Source organism: Astatotilapia calliptera, chromosome 7, assembly GCF_900246225.1.
Source record: "Astatotilapia calliptera chromosome 7, fAstCal1.2, whole genome shotgun sequence".
Classification (NCBI taxonomy): domain Eukaryota; kingdom Metazoa; phylum Chordata; class Actinopteri; order Cichliformes; family Cichlidae; genus Astatotilapia; species Astatotilapia calliptera.
In genome coordinates this window covers 20,760,641-20,787,436 of record NC_039308.1, presented here as the reverse complement: position 1 = coordinate 20,787,436, position 26,796 = coordinate 20,760,641, and the positions used below count along the sequence as shown (strand labels likewise).

General features: G+C 38.8%; 1 protein-coding gene across 1 annotated transcript in view; it reads left to right on the top strand.

The window, feature by feature from the left end:
- pappaa (pregnancy-associated plasma protein A, pappalysin 1a) overlaps positions 1-26,796 on the top strand; it is a 115,377-nt gene that overhangs the window by 44,878 nt on the left and 43,703 nt on the right. Inside the window, exons 10-14 of the mRNA XM_026173684.1 lie at positions 656-852; positions 19,557-19,664; positions 19,919-20,054; positions 20,372-20,585; positions 24,364-24,535. Of these exons, the coding sequence (XP_026029469.1) occupies positions 656-852; positions 19,557-19,664; positions 19,919-20,054; positions 20,372-20,585; positions 24,364-24,535 (827 nt within the window). The remainder of the gene's footprint in view (positions 1-655; positions 853-19,556; positions 19,665-19,918; positions 20,055-20,371; positions 20,586-24,363; positions 24,536-26,796) is intronic.

Below are 26,796 nucleotides of genomic sequence, written 5' to 3'. Positions count from 1 at the left end.
CCCCCTCAGTAGCCCCTCGTTTTACCATTGCCAGAGCACAGAACTGACTTGAGCTTTTGGCTGTGCTGTAGATGGGTGGAATTTCGAGGAGAAGGCCCTGGCCAACTTGGCACAGAGTGCCGCCTTTCCCCCCAACTGGAACCCCACCGGCTGATGCTGCTTTAGCTGAGACTTGAGACCAGTGAGGCCCAGGCAAACCTCCCTGCTCAGTTCCCCTCTCCTCCACTCCATAAGCTTTCAGTTCCAGCCCCAAACTCCGGGTGGGATGTCTGGAAAAAATACTGCTGTATCTTACTCTACCCATTGACCTTACCCCACTCCACCCCCTCCGCTTTCTGTGCTTGTCTGTTTTGCTCTCTTTCTCTTTTATTCTTTCTTAATATTTTTTGCCCCTTCTGCCCTTATACATCTATATACGCCTTATAATTTGATTCTTACTCCTTTTATCCCTTACATTCATCTCTTGCCTTTATCTGATCTCCTTTCTCTACTCATTCCAAATGAGGACATGCTCAACAAGAGAGATGGGTGGCGGTGAGAGATATGTTTAAGATGAACCACGCTGATATCTTTGATGCACTCAGTCCTTCTGTTTAAGAAGTTATTTTTATCGTACAGATAACTTATTTGAAGTGTGTTGTGTTTTCAAATGCAGAGGAGCCAAGCATGTGCTACTACTATGACGGTGATGGGGTATGCGAGGATTTTGAGCGAGAGACAGGTGTGAGAGACTGTGGCCTCTATACCCCCAGTGGTTTCCTGGACCAGTGGGCTTCCTCTATTGAAGTTTCCCATGAAGAAAAGCCCTATTGTTCTGGTGAAGTTGCTGCTGGATATCCCGCTGTGACTAAGGTAAGGCCAGACCTGTCTTCTCCTACCAATACCAGTTAAAGTTACCATCATTTAACAAAATTGCTTAACTTAATTTGTCACACCAGAGGTTAACATATATTTTAAATATATTAAGATTATAAATATTGTATCATGCAATCAATCATAAAAAAGAGGTCTTTGAATCTATGATTCTTATGACTGTTGCTTCCTTATTCACACTGTTAAATTCACACAGTGCAGAAGACTCTGCAACACTTAAAAAAAAAAAAAAAAAAAAAAAAAGCGAAATAGCTTTTTTTGGCAGCTAATTGGTAATATCGGGACTTTTAATTAGATGTCTCCCAAATTGCATGTACAGGTTTTCTGCTCTCACTGGAGTAATGCTTATAGAAGCATACAAAGCTTTACTTAAGGCTGCTTGCTGCCTTGATGTGTTTCTTTAGAGGCAGGAAAGGGGCTGACTACCTAAATAGAATGATTTACTTTATGGGGGCTTGTCCCCCCTAAACGGAGGTCGGTCCTTACAGTGTGTGCATACAGACATGTGTCCTCACAACATAAGTGATACAAGCACACACACACAAAGCTTCGGACACACACAAATGCATTAGCCTCAATCCTACTTAATCCCCTTCCCCTAATATGGATGATGAAAGATAAGACATGTTGTTGATGTATGTTCTCTCTTTTTTTAAGCCATATTTTATTTTTTGAGGTAATTATTCTGTCATTTTCTCACAAAAAACATTCAGCTAGTAGGTAAGTTGCACTGGTGACATCACTTTATTGTTAAATGCTATAGTGATAAATATACTTTACACTTTGCTTTGTCCTGAAAGACTTTACACCTCTACACAAACTGTGCTGTCTCTTCTGAGGTGTATAATGCTGGAAGTGTGTGTTGTTGGTAGAGCTTGTTCCTACTGCTGATGATGCATTTTTACAAAGCCAATGAACTAGTTTTTCCTGAACAGCTGTGTTAAGGTGCCTTGCTCAAACAGGGATAGGAGATTAACCATCACTTAACTGACAGTTAATGCATTTGATATTTGTATTGCACAACCTCTGTTTGAGTATTAAAAAACAAAACAAAACAAAAAAAACGAGTTTGTTCCAACCAACAACATTGCAGCTGTTTTACTTTCTGAGGGAAATGAGACACCAGTGGAACATGTCCATATAACCATAGAGGAAGGATTTCTACTGTGAAGGACACATTGTTCATTCAAAAAACACTTCTACTGTGAAGAACAAACTGTTCCCCAAGGGTTATATGTGATGACATCACCTCATTATAAGGCCACTGAAATGCAAGCGCCTATGCATGTGTGGAAAATATGCAAACACAGGTTAACAAAACACAACGATCTTGTCGCTGTCTGTCTCTGCTCTGTCCATCTCTCCCTCACATAGTCTTATTTATACAATGAGCTGAAAATCATATATATTCAAATCACCAGTGTTTATGTAAATTGATTTATTTTTCAACTTTTCAACACATCAAAATTTTCTCAAATTGTATTTTAACTTTAAATGAAACTGATTATTCTGTGTTCTTCTGGCTTTAAGCATAAGTGCAGTAACAGTTAAAATATATGATTGCAAATAGGGGTTGAACAAAAAAGAAAGATAACATATCTTGGCTTCCAATAACTGAGTTAAAATCCTCTCCAGGCTGTTCTCCTAAACAGCTGTGCAATTGAACGTGTGTGTGGCATTGCTGACTGCACTGGAGGCTCATGCCTCAGATGAAGCATGTAAAGACTGGTTGTGAAGATGAAGACCAGGCAGTAGGTCTGTCTTTGTTCATACAGTTTAAATGTGACCATGTTAGAACAACACGTAATGCAACGCAGTCACCAGTTGCAAAACACTGACTTTGAAGATTTTACCTATTTCGAAGGAACTTTCGCCAGTGTCCAGCCATTTGGTATTTTAATTGCTGTTTTTGCTCGTAATTGTCCTTAATGGCAAACAACAATTTATCATAGAGTGCATTAGTCATTCTTCAGGCATCTGGATCTAATTCCTTATCTTCTAGTTTCGAACTTTCCTGAGTGCCTTGGAAAGCCTTTTTAGTCAAAAAACAGTTGTGGTAGTTCTGCCAAGTTCCAGGTAGCTTTAAGATGATGGTGATCAATGTGAAAAGTTAAACAATTGCAAATCAGTTCTATGAATTCAATTTTACCATTACACTAAAGGTTGACTCCTTCCTGTAGTAGTTCTAGCACTCCCATTACGTTGTAATTATTTCTGAAAGGCAATGAGCCTTCATTTTGTAGAACAGAGTGATGTTACAGGGAGTCAGATCTGCTGAGCAAGGCAAGTGGTGAGCCACAATTGTGTTTGTGTGGTCAAGAAAACTTCTTTTTGCTGTTACATGGTAGACCATAACACGTGCTACAGTGCAGGTTCTTTCAGCCAAAATGTTCAGTTTTGGACATACCAGGATGTTAATGTCTGCAGCCCTGACGGTGTGGACCAATAATAGCATGTTACTGATAGTGTTCCTGGTGTGATATGTCTTGTTTTCATTAAAAGCTTATAGGCTATTCCAGTGAACACTGCTGTTTGATCACTGGGTCACGGAGCCAACTATAGTCACCAGTTGTAATCATCAAGATGAAGGCTGGGTCAGTTTTACTAAAGAATTTCTTTGCTTTAAGCATAAGTTTGCAAATTGCAAATGTGCACATAACAATTTTCAAATCTGGACTTTAAGGGCATGATCAAAAAGGTTTTCGAAGTGCTGGAAACTGTCAATTTGTTTTCCTTTCTCTTGAGAGACAGAAAAACAAGAGAAGATGTTAGGCCAGTCATTGTTTGCTTTATCTGAATCTACTATTACACTGTAAACTGACACATATGGAGGTGAGTCACAGTGTATCTGGGTTCAATACTGTGCCTGAAAGGAAACTTTAATGCCCTTTAAAAATAAATTCCAGTGAAAGTTAAGAGGATTTAAACTATTCCAACTAGTAGAAATGGCTAAAGTTACGTCGCTTACACAGATGCAAATAAAAACAGTGATTTGCTAATCTCGTAAACCCATATTTTATTCATAATAGGACATATTTAGCATTTAAACAGAGTCATTTTGCAATTTCATGAAAAATATTTGCTCAGTTTGAATGTGACATCACCTGGCTCTCTTGTAATGTCTGAAAAACATAAATTGGGACAGGGGAACAAAAACTGAAAAAGTAAGTAGTACTAAAGACGATTTCTGTCTCTGGCTGGAATTGAATCATGGGAGAAGCCCCCACCTCAAAAAATGACCCAAGACTTTTGAGCAACTAGAATCCAATATCAGATAACAACAGGACAACATTCCTCTCTGAGTCCAGCAGCTGGTCTTCTCAGTCCCCAGATGTTTACAGAGTGTTGTTAAAAGGAGCGGGGGTGCTACATAGTGGTAAACAACACCCTGTCTTAAGTTTTTTGAAATGTGTTGCTGCCAACAAATTTAGCTAACATTTTCTAATAAAGTGGTAAAACTTCTCAGTTTAAACATTTGCTATGTTTTCTGTCTTCTATTGTAAATAAAATATGGTTTTAAGAGATTTGCAAATCATTGCATTTATATTTCATACAGCGTCCCAACTTTTTTTGGAACTGGGTTTGTAAATGTGCTTGTTGCTACTCATGTCTAGTTGTAAGAGCTTAAAATTGTTTTTTTTCTAATTTATTTTTATTTTTCTTGCTTTTTGAAGTCACTAAAGTATACATGTCTTTTTAAGAAACAAGTACGAAGAGCATTCATTGACCGTGAATAATAATATAAGCTACAGTGGCCACTAAACACTTACTCTCTTTTTCATTCATCCAATCTTTGTACACTTCGTTGTACACCACACTGAAGTTGGGTTTCTCTCAAATAAGTAGAAAGATTCTTATGCACGACCTGATCACAAATAGAGATACAACAGCAGCCTTCCCTTCCTGTTGCGGACCTTCTATTTAGGATAACATTTTGATCTCAGTCAACCACACTCCGGAGACAATGCCATTACCATGACACAAAGCCAAAATAACTTCTCTGCTGGAGTTAGTGTCTGGTTAACCACTAGCATTTATCCCATAATATGTACCATGCCTCTTGGTGTACTGGTCTGTGTGTGTGTGTGTTTATGTGTGAAAGTGAGAAAAGTTGCAAACTGAGGCCCAGAAAGAGGTTAAGTTAAAAAGGAGTATGCAAAGAAAAGCACTACAGAGTCCAGGGACACAACGAGACATCTAAACATCTCAATTCAGTGGAATTCAATTTGATTTATATAGCACCAATTCACAACAACAGTTGCATTACGGCACTTTGTATTGGAAAATTGTAAAGTAAAGACCCTATAATATTAAAGAGAAACCCCAACATTGACCAACAACACAACCCTGTATAAGCAAACACTTGGTGAGAGTGGGAAGGAAAACCTCGCTTTTAACAGGAAGAAACTTTCAGCAGAACCAGGTGCAGGGATGGAGAGCCATCTCCTGTGGACACTTGGCAGTGAGGGGAAAGTAATAAGAACAGAGAGAGACAGGAGAAAAGGCAAATCAAGAGACAGAGTTTAATAATCGCTAATGATTAAATACAGTAGTGGTGTATAAACACACATGGGGTGACTTCACCAGTTGTCTTATGCGTCATCCGTCTCCACTGTTCTTTCCAAAAACACTGTGCAAGTAATCCTGTGCTAGCTGCATTCATTAAGGTTTTGTTGTATAAAGTAATGCAAGGTCATGCCTTTTTAATGGTCAAATAAGTCTTTGAAAATTCATTTCAATTCTTTGTCAATTAATTCAGCATACCGAGGACATAACAAGAGTGGTGAAAGGTGGTCAACTTGAGTGTGTGTTCAAATGAAATGGATGGCACAGGCAATATATAATCAATCAGAAACATGGATATGTCTAAAGTGAGCAGAGTGGCTGGTTTTACAAAGGAGAAAAAAAAGTATCAAGAGATCAAACACATAAAAGCTAAAAGCAAGACAGCTGCTGCGGACAAATTAGCACCGTGAGTGTGCATAATAGGAAAAACGCAATGTTGCAGTTTAACATGAAAAGCATTCAGTTTAAGTGTTTTTGTCAGTAACACCAGAAAAGTGGCAAAATATAAGTATAGCCCAGGCTGTGTGAAGCTAAGAAAGAAACGACAATGCAAGCTGACAGACTTGTCAATATCACAACTGTACTGTAAAGAGATGGGCAAATCACTCAGATTACAGTTGTTATTCAGGTCTTATACCAGTGGTGTAATACCTGAGTAAATAAGAGCAAGTAAATAACTTAAATAAATAAACAGGGTTCAGAAATAGTCTGAGCCTGCAATCAAATTATGTTCACAAGTATAACAGTATAAATATAAAATACACTGTTATACCTGTATTTTTACTAATGAATTCTAGTTATGCTGTATAATAAAATTAATGTTCTAGGATTGTTTATCAAGGCTTTTAGAATCAGTATCCTTAATTAATCTCAAATGGAGAGACTGATTTGTTAAAGTTACTCAAAGTATAAATATGAAAGACAGAAAATTATAAACTCTCTATAAAAAAATAATTATAAATAAGGTGCTCCATTTCAGGTAATTATTTGCTGTCTAAAAACAACATGTCTTACTGATGCTCATCAGGAACGACAAAGAACAACAATCTTCAGACCCTCTTTGTATTCTTGCACTGAGATCTGATGGATCTGGTGACCCTACGCTCCTGAGAATACGTCTCTAAACTCAAACATAAGCAACTATGGAGCGGGGTTGGTCTGCATAAATTACCATGGCTAGCCAATCTGGTAAGAAGCGAGCCGCCTCTGTAATACAGAAAACCCAGGGTTAAATCTTAAGTTGTTTTTTTTAGTTAAGTTAACTTGATAAACCCAAATCCCAAACTGTAGTGCATGCCTCTTATTCAGGACAATCCTAAAGTGTAATGAACTCTGTGTGTTTATGGGTATTTGTTGCTGTTGGGGGTAGGGGAAGTAGATAGCACATCATTTCCTTCAGATCTAGTAAACAACTGCTGTATTGGCTTTGTGTATCAGGTCTGTTTGATGTCTAAAGACTGTGTTGATTCTGTGGGAGAGAGAGCAAGGCGGGCAACAGTGATTGGTATCTTTATGGATGCAAGGAAGCAGCAACAGCACAAGACGGCACTTGAGCAGAAAGAGAAAGATATCGCATATCTGCACAATTCTCAAATGCTGTGCACTGGTCTAAGAGAGAGACGGTGTGTGTGTGTGTGTTTTTGTGTTTAGGAGGTGTATACAGATATATTGTATACTTTTGCTGTATCATAATCATCTTCATACACCAGTGCAAAACCAAAGAGAAAGATGAATGACGCTCCAACATGGAACCACTAGGAGTAATTCTTCAACACGAAAATGAATGGTGCAAAGAGTCATTAACACAATCTACCAGTTTGAATAAAATACAGCAGTTTAGTGGCCTGTGCTCCTCCTTATACAATGCAAATGTGATATTTATCTGACTGATACACGTTTTGTTTTCGGTGATAAAGTCTTTGAATTCTTGCACTACCCTGTTTAGTTATGTACTATTGTAGAGGCTTTTTGGATTTGAATGAAAGAGTGGTTACATTAAAAATGAAGGAAATGATATATGAAGATAATTGCCTAAATTACAGATGAAATAATGTAAGGTGGCAGAAACTCAAATGACAAATGACAGATGGGGTTTAAGGTTATAAATGGGGGTAAAATAATCTGGAAATTAACTCAGCCAAAAGTCATACTGCATTCAAAAGAAAATACATAAACGAATAAAAACAATTCTTTTGAAAGCTGAAAATGGTCCAACACCACTCTTACTGGCCATTCCCACATTAAAATGTCCTCAAAAGAATAGTTCAATCCAATCAAAATACCACTAGAAAGTGCATGAAGTTAACATTAATGGCAAAATAAAACATAAAAATGTCATTATTATCATTATTGTTGCTATTAACTTTTTAGCCAGGTTGAATAGTTGTGTGTGTGTGTGTGTGTGTGTGTGTGTGTGTGTGTGTGTGTGTGTGTGTGTGTGTTGTCATATTGTGAACCTAATGCAACATTTGTAGACATCAAATATAGTATACCTGTACAATGACATAACTTCAAGCTTATGTAAATGATTCAGAGACAAGACAGAAACACCTCGGCAAACACACACACACACACCACATACACACGCACACATAGTGCCGACTCCATATCAGAATTATAGGGCAGGTCCATAGGGGCCTTAAATGTACTACTGCTCTCTTTGTGGAGCAGAACATAATGTTCCCCCGCTACCACACTGTGGAATATGGTGAGCCAGCTCTACTTGCTCTAGGGGAAATGGAGCTGAGAATTGGCCCTAGCAACTGACCTTTGTCTGTGCGTGTGTGTGTGTGTGTGTGTGTGTGTGTGTGTACCCAAGTGTGCCTCCATTCATGTGTACAGCTTCCTTGTCTTCGTGTACATGTGTGCAAATAACTTTGTGTTTGTGTAGGTGCATTTCGACTTTCAGCTTAAAAAAAGGCAAACCAGGTGATTTCTTCAGAGAGTGCTGCTGCCCAGGTAATCTCTGATGCAACTCCCAGGAACCTCTTGAGAACACTAATCTTAATTATACATAAGCACCAGAAGGGATAACATTTTACATCTCATGTTGCAAGAAGCTGCTTATATACAAAGTTTGCCCATCTTGAGAAAGATGTAAAACAAACATATGTGGACGAGGTTTGGATTAAATAACCCCTACCACATTCATCTTTGCGTAAATGCTTTAGAGGGAAGCAAGAGGGAGAAGGAGGCACTGTAAAAGAACTTAATTCTGTCTAGTAAAACCAGGAAACAATAACTGGCCCCGTTCTGTCCTCCCAAAAAAAGCATGCAGCATGTGTTTGTGCACTTAAGTGGAGGATACATGCATACTGTATACAGGCTACTGCAGCGCATACATACATGTTTACATATTCCTTCCTCTTCATATACATGCAAACAAATACACTGGCAAACTTACACCTACTGCTACACTAGCTAAAACACACACACACACACACACACATAGAATACCCACAAAAACAGAAGTTCATACAGTAGCTGAGCTGTTGCTTTCACCAGTTCAGGAAGGCCAATCTGGCACGGTGTCTTTCACCAACATGCCCCACAAACCACACAGTCCTCATCAGGCAGGGTGCCAGTGACATAAGCGTGCGGTATCATTAAAAAGAAACCTCTGGGGTGGCATTTTTTCCCTCCCTTTTACTTTTCCAGCTTCAGTTATTATTGTGGTTCCAGCATGTGGAAACCTCATTGAAGATGGTGATTTTTTTTATGGCACTGATGACCCCCGCATAACATTTTCAAGCTGTTAATATGCAGGGTTTTAGCACAGTTTTATTATACAGAGGGGTCTATAACTGAGGGACATTCTCCTCAGGCCCATCTGTTTTCAACTTGCTGGCATTGTATGCTCAACAATCCATATACATTAGTTTGTGGTCTATGCTCCCTACCACCCAATCACTGCATCATTGCACCACTTACTAACTTTTACAGCCCCACTCTCAGTAGGCTATGGAAGTTACATATTATTAGCCTTGGACCAATGGGACGGTGAGCTTCAGTAGGTATGGGTGACAGGACATTACCTCACACACCAGGCTCTCACCAGCATTCCAGTAAACCCTGGGATGGTGCTTGGAAAGGCATACTAGTTTCTCTCTGTTTCTCTTTCTCTCTGTTGTCACAAATGCCTCACAGATGCTGACTTCTGCTTCCAATGTGCAGACTTAAAATAAAATAAAAAAAACAATGATATGATGGTGCAGTAGCTGCAGGGGTTAGCATCAGGAAACGGATCCTGGGTTTGAATCCGCTGACCAGCTGGGGTCTTCTTTGTGGAGTCTTCATAATATTGTGTCTGCCTGTATTTCTGTATGTCTTTGGGTACTCTAGTTTATACTCATAGTACAATAACATGCATTTTAGGTTAACTGGTGATTCTGAAATGGTCGTAGGTATGGATGTGAGTGTGAATGGTAGTCTGTTTGTGTTGGCCCTGTGACAGAATGGCAATCAGGCCACTGTGTACCACATCTTTTGCCTCATGACAGATGGAAGAAGCTCCAGTAACCTAGTAACTCTAAACCGGATAACTGGTGAAGAAATTGGATATACACATGGATGGATGGGCTTTTTGGAAGGAAGCTAAGACAAACTAGTGTAGAACAAGGCGGTGTGAGTAATTAAATATATTTTTTCAAAAGTTCTCTTGGTGAGGCTGTGGCTGCAGTGGCTCATCTACCAATTTGGAGGGTCAATACACCCCTGACTCCTCCACTCCACATGCTGAAGTATTCTTGGGTAAGATACCGAACCCCAACTTAACCCAGATCCATCCACTGAAGTGTGAGTGACTCTGTGAATCTTAGACAGCACTTATACATAGATAAAAGCACTATATGAATATATGTGATTGCATGGGTGAGGAAGTAGAAAATGCTTTAAGTGCTGAATTGAGTAAAATGGTGCTATATAAGTACCAGTCCTTTTACCAAAAATGTCATCCGAGTCTGAAATTTTTCCAAATATAGAAAAATGCAAAACAATTTGAAGCCTTGTCCACATCAATATGAATATTCTGATAAAAGTAGCTTTTTGTATACATCCACATGTAAACCCCTTCCAGGGGGAAGATTTGCCGAAAGTCCATTTCTGAGTTTACATGTGGAAAACAAAGATGCTGTCTAGCAATGTTAATGTGTTAAAGTTTTTTTGTTTTTTTTTTACATCAGTCTCCCACATAGCAAAATTGGTATGGCCCAGATCTGGCCCACACAATGTGCTTACACATGGCCCACATACCGCAAAGAATGACGACCCTTTGGTGGACCAGATCTGGTTTGCCAGATGTGGCCCACACATGGGCCAGCACAAGGCCAGTTGCAGACACACTGCTGGCCCTGTGCTGGCCCAAAACAGTTTCAGCTCTGGCCCCAGATGTCACCCTACTGTGTACCTTAATCAAGCCATGTAATAACAACATGTGCCGGAATATGATAGCACAAATGAAACATGACAAAACTTTGTTCAGACAGTGAATGGACTGATTCTTACATAGCGCTTTTCTACTCTCCCAGATTACTCATAGTGCTCTATACAACATGCCATTCACACACTTTCTCTAAACTGAGTGCTTACTAACTACTTTCATACACATTCACAATCTTTACATACAGCCTGGAGGAACCCACGGATCGAACCAGTAACCTTCCAATCATTAGATGACCCGCTCTACCTCCTGAGTTACGGCCACCCGGTGGTAAATATAAGTAAACCCTCACTAGGTTTTAGATAAAGTGTACACTCACAAAACTGTCAAACCTGCATTTGAAACGTTGGCTACCATAGCAGTATAGTATCATGACATTTGGCCTTTCTAACTGAAATAGGAAAATAGGAACATAAATAGTACCATCATTGCCAGACCTGGCCTACATCTGGTTGACATACACCCCGCCATGACACCAGTCAGTCAGAGGTGCCAGATTGATGCTGGATCCGGGCCAGACCTGTTTTCTATGAGCCTGGGCCACATAAACCAAACCACAATCGGGCCAGATGTGGCATGCCATCACATAAACAGTGCCATCTACACCAGGCCTGGCCCATATCTGGTTGACATACACCCTGCCATGAAACCAGTCATTCAGAAGTGCCAGCTTATTACCGGATCCGGGCCAGGCCTGTTTTCTATGAGCCTTGGCCAGCTAAACCAAACCACAATTGGGCCAGATGTGGCATGCCATCATACAAACAGTGCCATCTACGCCAGGCCTTGCCCATATCTGAATGACATACCACTTAACATGCCAGAAGTCAGCCAGCAGTGCTGGCTTAACACCAGATCTGGGCCAGACCTGTGTGCTATGTGGGCTGTGTGTCTTCATTGTAGGCTTCTGACTGACCAATATTTCCATATGGTTAGGGTTATATTCTTTGCCATAGTCATGGCATCGTGTTTATTGTGGTCCCATGCAGATAATTTTCAAAATGAAAGCAGAAACCCATTTAAAAAAAAAAAACAACTTTTACTTGTGGACATAGCCTAAGACACTACCTTGTTTTATAGAGTTTTAAAGTCAGGTGCTGGCCTGCAAGCCACTTCCACCTGCTGTTATGCTGTGTCTGACTTCAGTATCAGACATAGCATCACACTGTCAAATCTGTTGACGCTGTTCTGTTGTAGGGGTCTTGTCGCTGCTTTCCTTGAATGCATTTTAATGTAAACACTCATAAGTGCTTATATATTCCCCATTTTTTGAGTTGGTGGTCATACCACTCAACTTGTGAATTACTGTACTACAAATGTGAAAAAAGTGTTAAAAGATAGTTTAAGATGTATGTACTAATATCAATAACTAAACCTTTAATACCTATATATGAAAGGTTTAGTTCACTTCGACCACAAATGATCTGTCCAAGATATTAATTAGAAATGTTAGCTAATACAGTAATTTAACATCTGACAACTGGATTTAGCACTTATAGCATTTATAATAAGATAGCATATACATTTGAAAACTGGCAGTCACTGATCATTAAACATTTCAATGTGAAGGTCCTTGAGCTGACTATTGTTACAGTGTTGAGCTATGTAAATAAAACTGAACTAAATTGGATTGCATTTGAACCCCCTGTAGATTCACTGTTATGCTTTGTTTAATGCAGAATGGAAAGAAAGGAGACTAGAGTTTCAGGAAAGTCCTGAACGCTCTTGGGACATTCTCCAATTTTTGAAAGATATGGAAAAGAGCTTTGCAGGGCCTTCTAAAAATGTGATATAAATCTTGCAAGAACATATAACTCATAGCTGTAGGATTTTCTATGAGATTTATTGAACTGCATTCAAGGCATTTTTAATAGTTTTTTATTATTTATATATTTTTAAAAATCTGTAGGTTTCAACATCTTTAGACTGTATATACCGTGTGATGTGTTTGTTTGCGTATGAGCAGATATATATATTTGTATGTGTATATGGTTAAGTGTTTTGTGCACAGAGGTGATCTAACGTCTCCCTGGCACCAGCGGAAAGGCTTGTTGTTGTTATATTATGCTATTAGAGCCGTTATTGTTATCATCATTACTGTACCTTTGCTAAGAGACCCTCTCTCCATTTCCTACTGTTTATAGAGCACTTTATGACTTTAGTCGATTTTGTTTTCATTGCACACAGTATTTTTAGAGTAATGAGTCTGATAGTTGAACTCTCTCATTCTCATCACATTTATCTGCTTTGGTTTCCCCTTGGCTTAAGTCACTTAGCTCTCCTTTTATCCAAAGTGGTGATTTACAAACACCAGTTTGTGTCTGCAGTTCTGTTGTCTGCCAGTCTGACTAGCCAGCTGGTAAATATTAAGACATGTGTGTAACCATGTGTATGTGTGCGTTTGTATTTTGATGTTAAGGACTTGAACTCATCTCCAGTGTTGCTATTTATTCAAGAAAAGCAACAGTTTGTATAGTTTCAGAATGACATTTAAGCATGTGACTTTCTCAAATAACAATCTCCATTTACATGCATTAAATTTGAAATTGATGATTGAGGTTTTGAAGGAAAATAATGTCAACTAGATCTTTGTGTTTAAGGATCCAGAGGACTGCATCTTATAAACAGCTAGTAAATTATGTATGTGACACTAATACCATTTGCATTTCCACACTCAAATCCTATCCTGATTTACTACATACAATATTAGGAGCAGACTGATTAAGCAGTATCCCTTTTAATTTGGTCTTATTGTACTCAGCTGATGGATTAAAACTAAAGGTTTTCTTTTAATATATTTTTTCTTTGGCAGACAGAATATTAAGAATTTTTTTTAAAAGGGAATGACAAGAGAAGCTAACTTTAATTTGTCAATAACATTTTCAATACTAGAGTAAGTCATGCAGAGGTGTATTGCAGATGTTAGTGAAGCAGCACCTTGCTTAGTTGGTGGAAGTTGGCTTCATGTATAAATAACTATATATTCTGAATCTGCAGATTCCCATCCCTCTGTCCTACCACCCTTCCTTTTGCCTCCCTTGGGTACTTACTCTTGAGAATACATTTATTCCTGTCCCTGTAAATAATATCAGTTTATTTGTTGGGGATCAGTTGCTGTGGTGTGATTTAGATCATGAGCTGTTTTTCTTTCTCCCCATGCTTTTCACTTCTCATCATTCTGATACAAGTTGATGTAGGTTTAAATTCCCCAGATTTAAAAACTGAGCAGGCTCTTTTTAATATTTTGCAAGATATAGATTATCTGGCAAAGTTGAATCTTCTTCTTGAGGGTAACCAGTGGTTTTAAACCCGCTACATTGACATTCATGAAAGTGAGTCCCTCCTCAATAGTTTTCTTGAGTTTGTTTGAGATTGTGAAGTGGCTTTTCTTTAACAAAGAAAGACTTCTGCAATAGTTCACTTCATTTGTCATCTGTGGTCATCAAGGCTTTTTGATGTTCCTAAGCTGACCCGTGCGTTTATTCATTATTTTAAAATATGTACAAGGTTGTAGATTTGGTCAGTCCTAAGAAATTTTATGATCTCTCTCATAGGTTCATTTCGTTTTTTCAGCCTAATGATGGCTGGTTGTAAAATATGTATTTGTCTACAAACCTATGGACCTAATTGTAATTTGAAAAAAATTAAAAAACAATGACAACATAACCTGGTATTTAATATAGCTGACTCACACATGGGGGGTGAATTGCCTTCTGTTGTTGTGATAGGTAGGGTTGTTTTCTTGAGGGTGGGGAAATACAGGAGAATCAGGAGTGTCTAGGGAGTGATATGTGTGTTTACATAAACAAGTACGTGGCTTATACATATAAAAGGTTTTGTCATCCGCTGTCACTGAAGAGTTAGTAATGGAAACAGGCCCGCAGCAAATTAGCAGACCACTGTACAGTGGAAAAAGTAATTATCTGATCCCCTGCTGAATTTGTAAGTTTGCTCAGTTCCAAAGAAATGAAAACTCATATTTTTATGGTAGTTATATTTTAATGAAAACAGGATATCAACCATATATACAGAAAAAAAACACATTACTTAAAAGTTTTATATTGATTTGCATGTCACTGAGTGAAAAAAGTGTTTGATCCTCCACAACCCAGCCAAATTTCTTTCTTCCACTATGTGTCCATGTGGCATATAGATTGCAACTGATCAATCAATCAGTCACAGGCACTGTTACAATAAATTACAGATACTACTGATCTCACCTCGTTATATATATGTATATATATGTGTATATATATGTGTGTGTGTGTGTATATATATATATATATATATATATATATATATATATAAATATATAAATATAAAGCACACCCAAATCAATTTCAATGAAGACAGACAACACCAAAGATCTGCCAAAGGATGTCAGGAAGACCATCAGGAAGCTCGGTAATGGCTGTTGGTGCAGCTATTTGGAAATGGAAGAAATACAAAATGACCAGCAACCACCCTTGGTCTGGAGGTCTTGTGTCATGGCGTGAGGATGATAAAGAAAAAGGTGGTGGATCAGCCCAAAACTACACAGGAGCAGCTTGTCAATGATCTGAAGGCAGTTGGAACCACCGTCACCAAGAACACAAAATCCCTACTGACAAACCTGCTGAGCAGCTAGGAACAGGATCTCCAACTGGTACTAAGTCATGTTTTGCTTGGGGATCAAATAATTGTTTCACTCAATGACATGCAAATGAGTTTATAATTTTTATGTTATTAACGGACATATATAATCCTCACAGTGGTGGCAGTTTCATGTAATGTTTATAAGGTTGGGGTGACTTGGAGGAGTGACGAAACGTTTCTCCCACTGAAAACTCTACATATGGATGAACAGAATCAACTTTTTGGGGTTTTATGTCATTTGTTTTTTCTTGATATTCGGTTGCTATTCTTTCTCTTTCCATAAAAATAAAACTACTATAAAAGTTAGGAACTGTTTTCTGTGTGAGCACATTTACAAATTCAGTGGTGAATCAAACAACTATTTCCCTCCATTGTTTGGCGGTATGTGAGGTATAAATTCACACCCTATTTTTTGCATTCAGCAAACTTTCAGCAAACCATTCAGCAAATTTTCTCGTAACTGTTTTCAAAAAACCTGAAGATCATCATGATTGCTTCCAAGTAGTCCCATACCGTCATGGCAACTTATCTTAGGTTTTGTCACCTGCATGTCTCATTTCTGCCGCTTCAGCTCTAATCGGAAAGGTCACGTCAACAGATCCAGGGGACAGATATATGGACAGATAGCTGCTCTGGACAGTTTTCCACAGTGGCAGGATCTTACAGTAGCAAAAGTCTCATGTTACTAGTGTCTTATTTCACTAGCTCAGGGCAGCAAGTGAAACTCACTGCCCTTGGGTATGTGTCCTCTCTTCTCATTATCTGTTTATCTACCACTCAATAGTCTTTTACCGTTTCTCCTATTTATTTTTCTCCATATCACTTAGACATGGCTCGCGATACTGCCAAAGCTAATGAGGTAAATTAATGCACTTTTCTGAACTCCCAGAGGTTAGAGATTTTTTATTATGTTACCAAATGCACAACAGTAATATTATATGATATATTATATGACATATAATATATGTGATTCTGCAGTCATGTAATGTATAACCCCACACAATACTAGCTGTTCATAATTCAGATCTGTTTGCTGACTTTCAGAAATCAAATGTATTTGCAGTCATTGTATACAGCCACACTTCAAAGCAGATAAGGTAAAGAAGAAAAGAAAGAAAAGAAAAGAAACGAGGAATGTTATAGTTTTTCTTTTACCTCTGTGTACCTGGACGATCCTGGCATGATAAATAGTATATATTAAGCTGAGCCTCATTATTGTACAAATCACTTTGGTTAACCAGATACATTTTATTATTATCCATAACATAATACCATGAAGAAGGCAACTGATTAGTCCCAGATTTATTTTTCAACATGACAACAACCACAAACATACAGCCAGTGTCCAAAAAAAACTATGTTCTGCAACAAGAAGAGCAACAAGTACTGCAGCAGATGGTACAGTCCAATGGGCAGAAATCTGTGCCATCAGAAACTGAATTTGAATAAGTTAAATTTGAAATGCTCGGATTGAATTACATGTAATACATTTATTACCAACCTGAGAGTTTATCCGCTTGTCATTCGATATGACGAATGACTTCTGAAGTCTTAATTCAGCTCAAGACGCGTAGATTACTGTCAGTAACACTTTCGGTCCGCTAGTAAAACGTAGTTCTATTAATCTGGGCTCGATTACTCTTGACCCGGAACCGGATGTAAGTCCCAAAATACTGAATTTTGGAACTGAAATTGAATTGTAGAACTGAAACTGAATGGTGAGAAGTGAATCTGAACTTATTCGAGAGCTAAACTTTTAAAGGATAAAATACGGTTTCAAAGCAAATAAATTCATTTTCAAAATATAAAATTCAATTTTAATTTAGTGATGATCATTTTCAAACCAATAAATTGAATTTCAAATTAGGCTAAGTCATATTCAGTTTTTAAAGGCATTTATTCAAGTTCCAATTCAGATTCAACCAAGCAATTCAAATTTAACTTATTCAAATTCAGTTTCTGATGGCACTGATTTCTGCCCATAATTTTCTTTTTACTTTTATAAAGGTAACAGATACATAATTTAAACTGAAAAATTAAACAGAGTAACTGTCTTTTTCTGCACTTTTTTTTGAGTGAGTAATTTCTGCAACACAAGTCACAAATTAAAGTGCTACATAAAATTTCAAATACTCTCTGAGGGCTTCTAGCGGACGTGCGCGGCATGACAGAGTGGGCATGCTGAGAACATAAAACAGAGACAAGTATAAAAAGAATCAAAGACAGAAAAAGTGGAGGGGGGTGTGGAGCATGTGTCACAACAGGATGCTGGGTTTGTTGACAAAAACAAACAGTCCTGCACACAATGCACGTCAGTTGCACGTCATTCCAAACAGTACACAAACAGTGACGGTGGTGGAAAAGTAGGGGTCACAGCACAGTGAACAAGCTTTTCAGGAATCATCCCTGATAACAGTAGCTGATAGGAATTGACACTGTAAGGGTCTAGATGCTTGCACACTCTATATACAGTACTGAGAAAAATACTGAGTCACCCATCAATGTAAAGGAAATATATTAGGAGGTAGACTTTCTTGTAATTGTTTTAAAGTGGTCTTGAGCAATAGTTCTCCAGGCTTTCTGAAAGTCTTTCGAACCTTTTCTTTAGACATTGGCTACTGACCAATTTCAGGGGAATGTTTCTTTGTTGAACAAGCATTGACCAGTGAATGATTCAAGCATTTAAAAAAGATATCCAGCTCAAGGGATGAATCAGTGTTGTGTCTACACAGATAGCTTATCAAAGAATTCGTTTTCAGATTGTGTCTTTAAACACTAGCAGCTTGTTGCAAGAGAACTTACAAGTGATTCCCTATCAAATGAAAACTAATCTCAGCACGTTGTGCAGTGTGTCCCTACAAGATCTGAGGAAACTGGACAAGTGTAGGACAAACGTGGTAACAGGCCTAGAAAATACAATCTACTGCATCTGAACAGTGTCTGATGTTCATAAGAAATAGGAAAAAAATCCAGCAAAGACCTAACTGGACTGGGTCTAATGGAATAATCAATCAGAATTTTTGTTCAAATCATCACTAACATGTACAGTGAGGTGAGGTGAGAAGGAAAACAGTGGATATGTACAGTCATCTGTAAATACTCATGGATAAGGCCCTGGAGATACTTCTCCACTTGGGGCACCAACAAATTCCAAATTTGGAATAGATACTCTACACTTTTCTGTCTGAGGTAGATGGCGTCACCTTTGGAAATGCTATTTCTGCTCTTAACTGCTCTACACTTGACTACATTCTGCCCCTTTGCAAGCTGAAGGTCATTACTCAAATAAGCCAACAGAATCACATTTTCTCCAGAAAGCAGAGAAAAGATGCCAAAGTCCACCAAACCCTCCACTTATGGCTTAGTCACAGTAGAGTAAGAATACAACAGCTACCTTCTTGCGAGCAGGAAAAATCACCAGTTGTGATTATACTGAACTTTTTTCACATTCAGCGACAAAATGATTTCCCAGAGGTTGACAATGAAACAGCTTTAACCTCTGGGAGATCACATTGCAACGTGATTGCACAGGTCGCTTGGTGGGAGGCAACCTGCCTCTAAACAATCACAGTCAAACTCAAAGTGACAGCAGTCTGTCTCAGACAGGTTTGTAAATAAGTGCCTTCTCATTTATAAATGCAGACAGATTGCCAACACACTGCAAACAGCCTGACTCATTCTGTGCAACTAGTTCACGATGCATCTCCTTGGGAACTGGACTTAACTGGTTGCCAGATGGTTGTATTCTGATTATATTCCTAAATAAAAGCAAGCTTTTTTAGTGTCTTTCAACTGCAAACTGATAGCAGACTGACTCTGTCTTTCATTGCCATATTGAGACACCAAAGTTTCTTTAAACATGGCAACTGACTGCAAGTGGTTGGAGACCAGCTCCTTATATGTGTGTGCTTTTTAAAAACTTTCTTGACAGTTTTTCTTCTGTGAGAAATTTGGTCTCATTTGTTTAAAAAAAGAAGAACATTTTAACAAAAGGATTTGTACAAAATTGTTCATTCTCCTTTCTTTGTCACTTGTATTTCTCCAGACATGTCAATCCAAGGTGTTTGATCTATCTGATGGAGTGTCGCAGTACGCATGGTTCCCCTGTCGAGTGGCTGATTCAGCCTGGGGATATTATACATACTGGCTCAAGGTAACACCAATATCCATGAAATATAGTTCAGATGACACCTGAAAATTGCGCTTTTGGGTTGAGTGTTCTTTGTAATAATGTCAAACTGCTGTACTGATACTGACAAAGCTTTAGAGAGTAATCAGCATTAGACGCCTGGATTGGGAAAGTATCTGTGTATTAGATACTAAACAAATTAGGATAAATCTAGTTGTACACACAAACACAAACATGTGACTAATTTTACTTAACTTTGTGCTTTTCCCTTTATTCAGGCCCACTTTTCTCATCCCATGGTGGCAGCAGCAGTAATTATACACTTGGCTGCTGATGGGACTGGCTTCATTGATCAGACACAATGTAATATTACTGTTCAACTGGTGGACACCAAAGAGGGGATCCATAGCCTAGGTGAGAATTATCTTAATGTGTTTTCAAACTACTACTTACCTCTGTATCAGTCTAAGTGAAATGATGAAAGCATACGTCATTTAGAATGCCGCCCCCTTAAGCATGTGTTGCTTTCATCCCTTTGTTTTGTAACTTGATTGGCTATGTCTCAGTTAGAACACGGTATCAGCTTTTCATCACCAGCTCCTTTGTAGGCCTCCTCTTCTTTTTGATCTTTGAGGTTGGTTAACATCTGCTTCTGTCCCCTACCTTCCCTATCTCGACGTCAATGCACAATGTTTTGTCTTCTGCTCTCGGCCCCAATATCCTCTCCACAGGTGAGTGGCGTCTAAGCTGTCGCACAAACCCTTTGGTCATCCCAGTGAGTCATGACCTGTCAGTGGCCTTTTACCACACCAAGGCTATCCTGGTGATGTTTTCCTCTCACCTCGTGGCCATCTCCGGCGTAGCCCTGCGTTCCTTCCAGTCTTTTGACCCCATCACAATAAGTGGCTGCCAAAGCAATGAGATCTACAACCCCACAGGACAGAGGTGAGGCTAAAAATATACAAACGTAACAGCGCTGTAAAAGATGCTAACATATTTAACACAGACGTCAGTCGAAAGCATGCGAAATCACATCATGAACATGTTATATCACACACACGCACGCGCGCGCACACACACACATGCATGCATGTATAATTTACACTATAGTCAAGTGTTTGTATGTGTTTTGGAGGAATGCGGGTGCATTTATACTAGTTTTTAATTTATTAAACAAAAGAATAAGTCTTGTTTCTGAGTCACAGAGCTTGTTATGATATGTATTTGCTGTCAAGTCACATATTTATGCATACAGACAAACTGTTATTGCCCCCAAACAGCTCTCTTGGAATTTCTTTAAACGTTCTTCAGGAAGAGTGCTCCAGGCTTTTTGAAGGACATTGAAAGCTTTACTTTGGATGTTGGCTGCCTTTTGTTGTGTTCAAGAAGATTCTGTACTGTACTTTGTGTTTTTCTATCCAGGTATGCTTTTACTGGATTGGGAGTGTGTTTGAAATCATTGTCATGGTGAAAAATGAAGATGTTGTGTTTAAGGTGGTATTGCAAATGGTACTGCATGGAGAATCAAACTCTTACCATACTTTATGTATTTGTAATTCTAAAACACACAACCCCACTGGCTGAAGTACAGCCACAAACCATGACTGAGCTTCCACCGTGCTTTACAGATGGCTGTAGCCACTCACTCATCATCTGTTGTCATAAATGAGTGAAAAAGGCAGCTAATGTCCAGAGAAAAACTTTGAAAGGACCCCCAGAAATCCTGGAGAACAACTACTTAAATTTATTTAAAAAAAAAAATCTTGATCCTTTACTCAGTACTGCATCAAACAAGCCTTCCAGACTCCAAAGTATTTTCTTCTCTTCATATATTTTGTATAGATATGTTTACATATATATTCAGCACATGCTGTATATATATGTAAACATAAAAGACAAGGAGAACTAAAACCTGTATGTGAACATTTGAATCTGAAATGCATTAACTATGCAAGTTAATGAGAGTTCACAAGTGTAATATCCTTGGCAGTTCATTGGACCTCGTAACTTATAAATTTATAACCAGCTGCCAGCCAGGGTTCAACACTAACTTTTCGTTACAGTTCAATTTGCTGTTGTGTTAAGTTCCAGCTATTTTTTTCTTTTTTCTTTTTTTTTTTACAAAATCCAAAAATGTTTTTTCATCTGTAAATTTCTTGCATTGTTCAATAGGGCACTGAGGCTGCAAGCTGCGGTTTCTTCAACTCTAACTTTAAACTGGCCATCAATCAGGCATCAAATTGGAGGCCAAGTACAGAGCACCATTTCTAAATTGGAAATTATACCATGAGATGCATAAAGATTCATAACAGCTGAAAAGAAAGCTTCATAATAACAATAACTATAATAAAAGCCAATAAAGATGCTTACATCATTTTCAACAGCTGCTGGCTGAAACACCAAAACAGTTATTACCTATTTGGCTATAAAATAACAATTTTGAGCCTGCACTACCTCCAAGTACCCACTCACAAACATACCTAAAGAAGACCACACACACAGTCAGAATTGATCAATTTCCACACCACCGTCATGCACGCAACAGTTCACAGGGACGATGATTCCACAAACCTTTCAACAAGAAATGCACTAATACGCACCACAATACCCAAAGAATGGATGGTCTGAAGTTCTGTGTGGAGAGATAGAGCTGTTTGTGGCTTTTGTTGTGTGCCAGTTAGACATCCAAGTGCACCTAAATAGATTAAAACTGCTGTGCATCTGCATCAGCCAGGAAATTGTTTGTTGCCGCACACAGAGGCATAGTTGCTTTCTCCAAGACTTTTTGCCGACTTTTCTTTCTTTCATATTCTCTCAACCTGATCTAATTTCCAGAAGCTCTTGAAAACACTGCTTATATGATGGCAAGCCAAAGAGACAATACCCACTTATCTTCAGAAGCTCTGAACATGCTACAAGCTGAATATGATAATATAGTGCAGCTCAGTGCCGTTTAGACATGAAGAATCCAGGCTTTGTGTTTTTGTGTCTTAAGTCTGTTTTTCTTTAATCAATACCAATTCATCATCTACATTATACTGTTTATATCCCACTTTGAAAGCTGCTTGTCTCTCTTCTACATTTTCTTTTACATCCCGATTCCCTTTCCCTGATTTGTTACATCTCTGCTCCTCCACTACTTCTGGTATCCTTTTCTGTCTTCTCATCCTTTACTTGCACATGACCCTCCTTTCCCTCTAACTGCCATCGTCTTCTTCTTAATTCTCCCCTTTTTTGTGCCTCCTGCGCCCACTTTCCTTCTCTCATTCTCCTGGGCTGAGCAGCATATTTCCCGTAATACTTATGCCTCCACAAAACACCACATCCCCTTTTTCCCTGAGTTGTTAACTACAGGAGCTATTAACATGACTCAGTTTTATGTCCCAAGCTTGTCTGCAAGAAAATGCACGCACACACACACACACACACACACATATATATGTATATATGTATATACATATGTGTGTATATATTGGTTTTGTTTCAGTTTGTCACACATTTCTTCTCTTAACTTTTACACTCATCACCAGAGTGAGAACTCTTGGACTTTTATTTGTCCCCGCAAACAACAAAACAGAAAAAGAAACAATATTCACAAAAGTTTTTGTATAGTTCCCTCATTTCTCTTGAATTCTCCTTTCTGTCATACAAACTATTCCCCTGTGGTGTATAATGTATTCTCATTTGCAGGAAAGGAGGCTAGTTTTCCAGGTAGTTAATTGTAATTTATGTCATAAATTCCAGAGTGACTAGCAAAAAACCACAAAGAGATTTTGTTCAAAGCCATAGAGTCCATGAAGCAGCCTCCTAGGTCTCCCAAGCTTGTCCTCAAAGAGTAGACGTAAGGGACCGCTGCTCTTGTGCTTTATAATTATTCTTCACCTGCTCAACGTAGCTTTTTGTCAACATGAGTTAACATACTGGGAGCAAAATAAGGGAAAAAATGAAGGGCATATGGAACAGTATATGTAAACAGAAGGCTTAGATTATTAACAATCTTGAGAAAGAAGGCATGCAGTGCAAAAAATATGTGGAATGAAAGCAGGTAAAATAAGACAGAAAAAAGAAAGATACAAATTCCATTGTTGCAGGACTGAGTTTAACAATGTTTCTCCAGATCTGTATTTTCTTACATACTTTCTCTCTCTTTTCGGTCCCCCACCCCCTCACAGACACGCACACACGCACACATACACAATGACAGAGAAGGAGAGTGAAATACTTTTCCTTCTTTTCTTTCTTCACTTCATAGGGGAACCCTATACTACAGAATGCAGACTGTTGTAAAAAGGTGCCTTGGGCACCCAAGCATTCCAAGAGTGTTAAACGCCTTCTCCATCAGGATCCTAACAGAACTGTGGTCAAACTGCACCATTGTAGCTTGCACAGCATCTATCCCGTTGTTCTTAATTCCCTAATATTCACACTCCGCTTTCATGTGCATTGCAGAATATGGCAGCCTTTTCTCCGTGTAGTTTATTGATTTGGTATGTTAAGCGGTCATTGATGGATGATGTGGCGGATTCGATGTATAATTTGTCTCTTTTGGAGCACTGCTTCCACGTTTCTGAGTTTGCAGTGCTATTATATTCACAAAAAATGTGTATTAGTGGTATTTTCAAATTTGTTTTATTTTTTATTTTTTTTAGCTTTGTCATCTCTGTTGTCTGTTCTTCTTCTTTAACACCCTCCCACCCCTGCCCCCACACACAATGCCTCGTAGTTGTGTACATTATTCGTGTGAGGCCATTGACTGCCAGGAACCCCGGATCCGCAATGCAGAGCAGTGCAGTAGCCCTGGCCACCACTTCTACAATGGAGACCGCTGCACCATCTCCTGCAACTCTGGATATGTCCTGCAAGTCCACCAGGACGATGACATCATCAAGAGTCAGGTGAGCATACAAACACACTGCTGCACACATGTTTAACTACGTATAGGCAGCTACATAGCTCATTTCACACAGAGAAACAAGAACGCATAAACATACAACGCAAGCATTCAAGTGCAAAAATGTCAGAGCTTTTGTGTAGTTACTGGAAAATGCATGCACACATGAAGCCGTCTATGCATATTCAAACAAGCTTTCATGTAAACTCAAATACACAAATGTCAATAAGACAAAAGTGCAAACAAACGTTCTTTCTGTTCTCTTCTCTGTTTATGGATTTACTTTGTCACCTGCAAAAAAACAAACAAAAAACAAAAAAACATGCTTGGCACAGTAACCCTCCAGGGACAATGACATCATAATCTTCCAGGTAGATGAGTGCTGCACTGAAAAGTGGAGCCCCAGTCTTCTCCTTTTTCTAGTTTACTACACATAGACATACAAAGACACATCCACACGCACACACAGACACATGGGCGCGCCACACGCACATGCATTAAACAAGCACAGACATAAAAGTGTTTAGTCTCTTGCTGAGCATGCTGCACCATCACCTCAAACAGTCACTTTGTATTTCTGGTCCACTGGGATGATGACATCATAGCATAGTGTCTGCTCGCTCTCTCTCGCTCCCTCCCTCCCTCTCTTTCCCTAGCGCCATTCCTGCTCATTCTGCACACATTGAAGTCTCTGTTAAAAGGCAGAGATTTGCTGCCACTGTCACAAAGCAGCACATATTAAATGCTTCCATGCAGATACCAACAAACAAACAGTCAAGTACAAGGAGTACAAGGAAATCTCTTTGCATGGAGATGTGGGGAGATACAGTACACACACACAGATGCTTGCACACCACACATAAACAAATGATCTGGGTAGTTTACACCACATTGTAAACCTTTTGGATTTTGACCAAGATGCAATAAAGGCCATATAAATGCTTTATCCTTCTCTATGGCTTTGTAAAGCTGTCTGCAAAACAATCTATTAATGCTCTCTTAGAGAGATGGCACATGTGTATTGTAGCCTGGAGAAAAAGAAACAGTACTCGCCTGTACTGTATGGTATGTTTGGGAGCTGTATGTGGAACATGAATTAAAACAAGAAGGAGAGAGAAGCAAGAGCGGATTAAGGGTATAAGAAGGGTTACACATAATTGCTTTTCTGATGCGTGGTCTGGACTCTGACTTTAATATTGCTAAAGATACTTCTTCTGTTGGTTGTTCCATATGTTGTGTGCAAGCTGTCCTAACTGGACTGGTTCTAGTACCACAAAGTAGTTTACTCATGTATGCACAGAAACAATGTGTGTGTATGTAAAAAAATCCATTAAAAGCTACTGACATACACATTTTATGTACAAAACCTTGGAGTTGATTTTTCTTTGCAGATTTATAATTGCATTATATTTTGATTGACAATGCACAATCTGTCTATTCACCAATGTCAGTTCGTTTAGTGATAATTTATGCTTTTAAGAAAAGGAGAGGCAAAAAGTATGCAGTAAGTAAGCTGTTATGGAAGCAGAAAGGACAGAAGAGGAAGTAGGAAGAGTTTTATGCCAAATATTTTCTTGTGTAGTACTTTGAGTGTTTGCCACAAATGATGATTGACAGTTCAAAGATATTACAAGGACTTGTTATTTATGAATAACTTTTGTATCCATTCAGCCAGATGAAAGGCATGTGCTCAGTTTTGTAGATGTGAGCACATTTTATAGTGGTATAAAGTAAAAGCAAAATTGTGGCAGATGGTTTCTAGTTTGGTAGCCTCAGGACCAGCTGACTGCTTTTTTACTGATATGGTCCTTCTAGTTCCTTTGAGTGGTGACCTCTAACACATGCTGTGTTGGTTTTCAGTCAAGTGTTAATCGACAGGGATAAGAATTAGCACTTTCAAGTCTTAGGCCGTGGTTCACAGCGAGGAAAGGGTACCCACTCTGGGTTGGGGGAGGAGTTGCAGCCCCTAGGGGAAGGGGACAATGGAGTGTGAGATTAACATACGGATTGATGTGGCATTTGTTGGGATGATAAGAGCTGAGCTTGAAGCTGTGAAGCTGGTAAATCTATATTCTAACCCTCACCTTTGTCCACAAGCTAGGGACAGTAACTCAAAGAATGAGATCCAGGATACAAGGGATGGAAATTAGTTTTCTGTGTTTGGTCTTGGCCATAGGGTGAAGAGGGAGGGGCTCAGAGTAAAGCCTGGTGGAGGTGATTGAAGTGAGGGGAGTCTGAGCATTTTTGCTTAGCCCTGTGACTCTG